This window comes from Penaeus japonicus, unplaced genomic scaffold, assembly GCF_977035675.1.
Source record: "Penaeus japonicus unplaced genomic scaffold, GWHDUDI00000001_assembly GWHDUDI00000010, whole genome shotgun sequence".
Lineage (NCBI taxonomy): Eukaryota > Metazoa > Arthropoda > Malacostraca > Decapoda > Penaeidae > Penaeus > Penaeus japonicus.
This window is the reverse complement of record NW_028234412.1, coordinates 22,893,301-22,900,800: the sequence shown is the minus strand read 5'-3', so window position 1 is coordinate 22,900,800 and position 7,500 is coordinate 22,893,301. Positions and strand designations below refer to the sequence as shown.

At 38.3% G+C, this 7,500-nt stretch overlaps 1 protein-coding gene across 1 annotated transcript in view; it reads right to left on the bottom strand.

The window, feature by feature from the left end:
* Prosalpha7 (proteasome alpha7 subunit) overlaps positions 1–7,500 on the bottom strand; it is an 8,728-nt gene that overhangs the window by 795 nt on the left and 433 nt on the right. Inside the window, exons 2-6 of the mRNA XM_086541068.1 lie at positions 4,047–4,129; positions 3,452–3,575; positions 2,734–2,835; positions 2,264–2,407; positions 618–730 (exon numbers count right to left, since the gene is read on the bottom strand). Coding sequence (XP_086397194.1) covers positions 618–730; positions 2,264–2,407; positions 2,734–2,835; positions 3,452–3,575; positions 4,047–4,129 — 566 coding nt within the window. The remainder of the gene's footprint in view (positions 1–617; positions 731–2,263; positions 2,408–2,733; positions 2,836–3,451; positions 3,576–4,046; positions 4,130–7,500) is intronic.

The following is a 7,500-nucleotide window of genomic DNA, read 5'->3' as shown; positions in this document are numbered from 1 at the left end:
GCTATGATGAAAGAAATTGGAAGCTTTGTTAGTACAAGATAGATGCTATGATGAAAGAAATTGAAAGCTTTGTTAGTACAAGATAGATGCTATGATGAAAGAAATTGAAAGCTTTGTTAGTACAAGATAGATGCTATGATGAAAGAAATTGGAAGCTTGTAGATACACAGCATTTCAAATACAAAGTAAAGATGTGTAACATGATAATCTGGGTATGTGCAACACCAGCAGGATAAATAAATGTAGCTATCCTTGGAAGTTGAAAGTGGCGTTAACCCATTAGCAGCGGACGGCATGATTTGCTGCAAAGGCAGAGTCGGTCATAGACGCGGATGGCACCATGCCAGACATGTAAAACAGCCATCCTACTGCACAAACATTTTTTTAATACAGCAACCAATGGGTTAATACCAAATTCATGAAAATGAGGGGTAGGGGAAGAAAGAGAATGACAGGGCCTGCTATTTAGAGTTATGAATAACAATTAATAATTAAAGAATTTGAAGACAAAATACTCAATATTTTAATTTAAAAGGGTTTACCCTATATTGTTTGTCATCATGCATTGTGAAATTTTGAGATGTGACAATACATTTTACTTAAAAATAAAAACTCACATTTTTGCAGCTTCTTTCACTAAATCCCTGCAGCTTAAATCTTTAAGTTTCAGCTTCTCGATTTCTGTCTTGGCATTCTGCTTAGCCTTGCCTACTGCACATCCAAAGAAACCCTGAAAAAAAGTTTTAAAATCTGTAATTGACGCTATTACCACTTCACTTAACCCATTCATCATGAAGGGGCGATTCGGTCTCTGAATGGTCAGAATGCCAGGGTTTTCGAGCGCATAAGCCTAACGCCTCAGGATTCTCGGGCGCACTAGCCGCGAGCCTGGGCTGTCCGCTCGCTCACCCCGAGCGCCAGCTTTAACCAAATATCTCGTCGCCAGTGTCTGACCCAAAAACCACGAAACGTATCAGCACATCACCCGCACGAATGGGTATATGTCAAGCTTTATTACCTGTCTCTATCCTTTATTACTTTTCCAGGTACCAACTGGTAAATGGTTTCTAGCTTCCCTTAAACCATTGGTGCCAGATGACGTGATATCACATCATGGGAATATATTGCTCTCCCAGGATGATGTCCTAACACGTCATGAACTCTTTCTCAAAACAAGCGTTTTACATTGTTACATATGTATCTACTTATAGATACATCAGGAAAATAAAGTAAACAAATACAAAAACCTATCATCATTCCTTTGACTTAACCCATTGCGGACGGGGCGCCTAACGTCCGAACTGGTCGTCAGGGCGGGCGGTCAACGACACTAGCGACACCGGCCAATAATTAGAGGGACGGGGGAAGGGTTTTCTCAGCCCTCCGGGTAGCGCAGACTAGCTCAAACATTAATTTTCCATAAATCCATCATAAAATGAGGGTTTAGGCTGACTTTGGAACGCTGTAGCTCTACAGCTAGCGCCGTTACAACCATAACACTCTATGACTGTGTGCGCGCTTCAACTGTGAGCAGATCCCGATGTCGCGTCTTGTACGCATTGACTCCCGTCTTTTAGGCCTAATCGGTGCCGACTTGTATGTCATGACACCCGTACTAAATGGGTTAATAAGCACTCTGAGGTGCAGGACAGCATCACTTAGTCCCTGCAGGCAAGTACTTGTTATTTATCTGGTGGAAGCATCATTAGCCATATATAATACCCGGCACGAATGGGTTAAAGCATTCATTCTTCTAAATATCTTTTCCTTTTACATTTTGTACAAATCAGAGTAATCAATAACTTTAATAAGAATATTGGTAACTATACATCCTTTCACATTATTTGAAACTACATCCCCTTGCCATAGTCTTATTTTGCAACTAAACCTCTGATGCAGCCAAAGCCATTCAGCTTTGCACATCCTTTTTGTACAAAGGTCTTCTTATATGTTAACCATAATAAGGAGTTAACAAAGTATGCTAATTACTTCATAATTTTTCCTATTTTTTGTATGTATGCGAGTTCCTTTTATACCATAAAAAACAAGTTCTACCACTTGCTTAAAATCTTCATGTTCATGGAGAGTGCATACACTGCTTTGGCCATCCATCTATACCTATCTGATTTTTTCTAGTAACACTTCTCTTCTTTGTACATATTTGTGTATTTTCTTATTAGTAAAATTTGTCAGTATGTATCACAAATAAGAGAAAACATAATGAACATAATAATGAAAAAAAGTGCTGACTGCACAAACTTACATTACACATGCCAGCTGGATCTGTGAGATACAGCTGTGGTCCATCCTTGTCATAGGCACCAATCATTACAGAGCAGCCATAGGGTCGCACAGCAGAGTAGAGGGTGTAGGCATGGAGGTAGGTGCTCACTCGTTCTGCTAAGAGCTGTAATATCAAAGAGTTAAGGAGCAATTGCAAAGATCTAATTTATCAAGAATTTCCTTGAAAGAGGTGAGAAGTTCATATAAATCAAGAGTGAACCCTTTACCATCCCATACTGTGTATTCATTCATGAACAAATTACCTATACACAAATATAATATATAAGTGAATGAATCTTCAAAATATCCACAAGCATAAATTCATCCATACTGGTTTCTGGATTGTCTTATCCTTCCTAACATTCACCCCCATCTCATCACCTGACAGAATTTGAGATCTATTTCTTCCTTCCACCTTGCGCACCAACATCAATAAATGCACAAACTCACCATGCAAGGGATGGGCATTCCATACTCAGCACGGTAATTGGAAGCTTCAATTCTGGCTACGTCGACAATGGCACGAGCATCAGCTAACAATCCAGCGCAGGCCTGAGGGAAGTAAAACAAAGAGATCACACAAAGACCACGGTGAACAGTATGGCTTGTAATTGGATACATGTAAGCAAATCAAAAGAGTATGTAAAAATGATTGAAAATGAAATTGGATGTACATGAAGTGACTCTTAGGAAAGAAAATTATATCAAAGCAAAATTAACCCATTGCATACGGGTGTCAAGACATACATGACGGCACCAATTAGGCCTAAAAGATGGGTGTCAATGCGTACATGACGTGAAATCAGGATCTGCTCACAGTTAAAGTGCACACACAGCCATGAAATATTATGGCTGTAACAGCACTATCTTCAGAGCTATAGGGCTCCAAAGTCAGCCTAAACCTGAATTTTATGATGGATTTATAGAAAAAAAAAATTGTTTGTGCTTGCCTACACTACCCAGAGGGCGGAGAAAGCACTTTCCCCATCCCTCTAATCTTTAGACGGTGCCAGTGACGCTAGTGACATAGACCACCTATCCTGACAATCAGTTAGGTCGTTACGCAACCCGTCTGCAATGGGTTCAAAGAAATGCCTAACAATATCAAACTAAAAAAACTAATTTAAATATTAAGAATAATAAATATAAAATAAGAGAAACTTCTTACAATGCCGGCATGTGTGTCAACTGTGAAGATGCGCTTGTTTGCCCCAGGCTCATACAGTTTCGAGGTTATGATCTTCTCTACGGCAAACACAACGCCATCTTTGCAGCGTAAGCCAACAGCAGTTCTAGAAAGAAAATATGAGAAAAGGATATAATTGAACATCAACATAACATTTTTCTGTTATTCAGGTTAATATCACACAATTTAAATGCCTAAATGGGACTATTTTTATCTTTCCCTGAAAAAATGACCATACAGTAAATATTACACATTTACATCTATCTCTGTCTCTACCCCTGGCTCTACCTCTACCCCTGGCTCTACCTCTACCCCTGACTCTACCTCTACCCCTGGCTCTACCTCTACCTCTACCTCTACCTCTACCTCTACCTCTACCTCTACCTCTACCTCTACCTCTACCTCTACCTCTACCTCTACCTCTACCTCAACCATACATTTATATATAATATATATATATATATATATATATATATATATATATATATATATATATATATATATATATATATATATATACACATGTATATAAATACAAGGAAAAATATCAATCAAATTCAAAACCTTGAATACTCACCCACTGTTCTCAACTGCTTTTTGGGCATATTCTACTTGAAACACTCGGCCATCGGGAGAAAACTGTGAGGCTGAAAGATCGTACTGGAAGGAAATGCAAAAAAAAGAGTTACAAGTAATCACTAAGAAATTCACATTTCTTTCTCGAAAAAAATAATAATAATAAATGACAAAAAAAAAGATGATGATGATTGATGATGATTGATGATGACTGATGATGATTGATGATGACTGATGATGACTGATGATGACTGATGATGACTGATGATGATGATGATGATGATGATGATGATGATGATGATGATGATGATGATGATGATGATGATGATGATGATGATGATGATGATGATGATGATGATGATGATGATGATGATGATGATGATGATGATGATGATGATGATGATGATGATGATGATGATAATAATAATAATAATAATAATAATAATAATAATAATAATAATAATAATAATAATAATAAAAAAATAAAAAAACAAAAACGGGGAATGAGAACAGAAAGCACAAGAGGGGAGAGAAAGGTAATGGGGAAATATTTAGTCTGCAACCACTTCATAATCATAGGAGCCAAATAAATAAACAAAATAAGGAAATCTTTTTCTTCTTTACTGTAAGAAAAGTGCATTCTTGTAAGTGCATTTCACATTCCTTTTTTAATGCCTTTTTATTCTTTATTTGTTAACCCATTGCCGACGGGGGATAGATTTGCTTACGCAGGCTCCAGGATGAGTTTTATTTCTGATCGAGGCAGCTTCTGCCACATAATTTGAATTTCCCCACTCCCTTTTAGTCACTCATTGTAGTGCTAGATCCATTTTTGTGTTTTGTTTTTTTGTGTGTTTTACTGTTTTTAGAAATGTATATCTATCATATCACAGGCTCCATCAATTCTGCAGATTACTAAAATTGTAGTTCAGGGTCCATATCAACTCATTTTTTTTCTTTATACTCAATGGGATAAAAGTATTACTGTTTTAGGGGGGGACAAAAAGCAACTTTATTTTTTCATATTCGTGTGCTGTCACAAACAAACACGAAACTTATAACCATCCAAAATGAAGAGGTAGGGAAGGGGAAGGAAACTTGTGCTTTTGACAGTGAGTGCCACAATAAAAGGCATCCCTACTGGCACAGGGGCACATTGTAGGCATTGGGCATGGTGTGAGTCACCTTCCTCCTCTCGTTCTGCCTGCACATCTTTCATCTGCGGTACTTTAGAGCAAGAGGTCGGGAACTTGCTATGTGCCATCGCTCTATAGAGATAGTGCTTGCTAGAGACCGTAGATGGGTGCCATTCAAGGCTCTCTCTCCTACTGGTGCTAGAAGAAAGTGGTGCCATCTAGGTTTTGTAAGTGAGTTGAAACCCATTTTGCTTAATATTACGGCAGTTATAATAATTATGACTGCAATTGTCAATATCACTCACTCATTACTTATAGTACAATAAAATAACATAGTGATCCCAAATCCCCGAACGTCATGACGCCCATTGTCAGGCAAGAGCTCCTGCGTCAGGTATGACGAAAAAGCACGTCATCCGTCGTTAACGGGTTAAAATACACTGAAGCTATCTATAGCACTGGCAGTATAGCATTGGTAATAATCAGAGAGGCATAGCATCAAATGATCACCCTACCTACCCATACCTTTGCAAAATATAATCCTACAAGATATGACCTTTCAACCCATTCACAACAAGCAGTTCTGGCTGCACCTGTACAACAGTAATTCAAAATGCACAGGTTTAATGCTACAGGCTATTTCTATGCTGAGGCACCAGCCAGACATTACGCACCCTATCACCCAGCAAGACAGGCAGACAAAGCCATGATGTGGCATTCACGTCACCAGTGGGAAAACCAGTCAAGCCATGATGTTACGTCATCTGTCTTTAACCCATTCACGCCAGGGCGATTCCGGCTTTGAATGGTCGTAATGCCAGGGTTTTCGAATGCATAAGCCTAACGCCTCGGAGATTCTCGGGCACACAAGCCACGAACCTGGGCTGCCCACTCACACACCCCGAGCACCAGCCTTGCCCAGATATCTCGTCACCAGCGTCTGACGCAAAAACCACAAAACGTGTCAGCATGTCATCCAGTACGAATGGGTTAAGGGGTTAAACCTCCCTAATGACCTAAGGTTAAGTTCTGTCTTGCTACAATCTACATGTACTATGAAGTATCTTGGTCTTTGCTAACGAACTAAAGATCCAACAGTTACAGCAATAACTTGAAGTTATACCACTGTAAGAATAGCCTTCTGTTGACACTCTACTGGCTCTCATGGAACCTCAATATAACCCGCTAAAATGAGGATCATTAGGACTAGCAGCCCTTGAAATCACTGCTGGGCTTTTGTTACTTCATATACTCCCTAGCTATAGTAGCAAACATCATCACTTTTGATGGCTTTGACTTAAACTAACATAAATGCCAGTACTTCAGCAGAGGAAAGCAATCTGACCAAATATATATATATATATAGTGGAGGTCTGACAACTTTTTGCTGGAGTACTGATAGTGAATATCAATTAATTCCTTGCAATGTCATCTTCCCTTACAAAATCTCCACCACACCTGACCAGTAACATGTGGCCAGGGCTGGCCACACTTTCATCGCTATCATTGTGTGTGTGTGTCCTATGCACATAAATAATGAGCATTTATGGCTGTTTGTCACACTTTATATTGATGGCTCTGTAAAACTCCTGTATTTAGTTAGTTGACATCAGTAGGAGTACATCTATAACAGTGACAAGTTACCAAAATCTACATATAATTTATTTCATGCCCTTCCCAGATATCAGGTCAAGTTTTATCACTAATTAATACCATACTAAATGTACATAAGACATCACAAGGAACCCATCGTTACCAATTTTGATAGATTTTATGATGTGGACCTATTACAAAAAAATACCGCACTGGAAGACATGAAGGCTGTGGCAATCACTTGATGTCAAGCCACATTTATTACTGCAAAAATTGTCACTATGATTAAATCCCAGGAATCAAAATGATTATATCTGGACAGTAAAAACAAAATGCAATCAACTGACATTAAATTTGTTAATATCAGCAATGCACATCATTAACACAGAATTACTATTGTTACACATTCGGTAAATACCAAAGGAAGTCAAGTACTTAGCATAAGACTTTCAGCTGATGACTGTACTCAGACAATGTTCTGTAACGTTCACTCCATTATTATCAGTTTTGGTGTTTCCCAATTTCATGACAAATGGACTAAGTTCTGCTGGCATAACTTCAGTGTGAATCATAATATGGATTCCTCTCTAAGGACATACAATGGAAATATCCCTTTTCTCATTTAATAAAATCCCTTTTCTCAAAAATTAAAATCTCTTTCCTTAATATAATGCCATACAAACAGTCTTATAATGGAGAATGAGTATAGTATACAAATATTCTTTT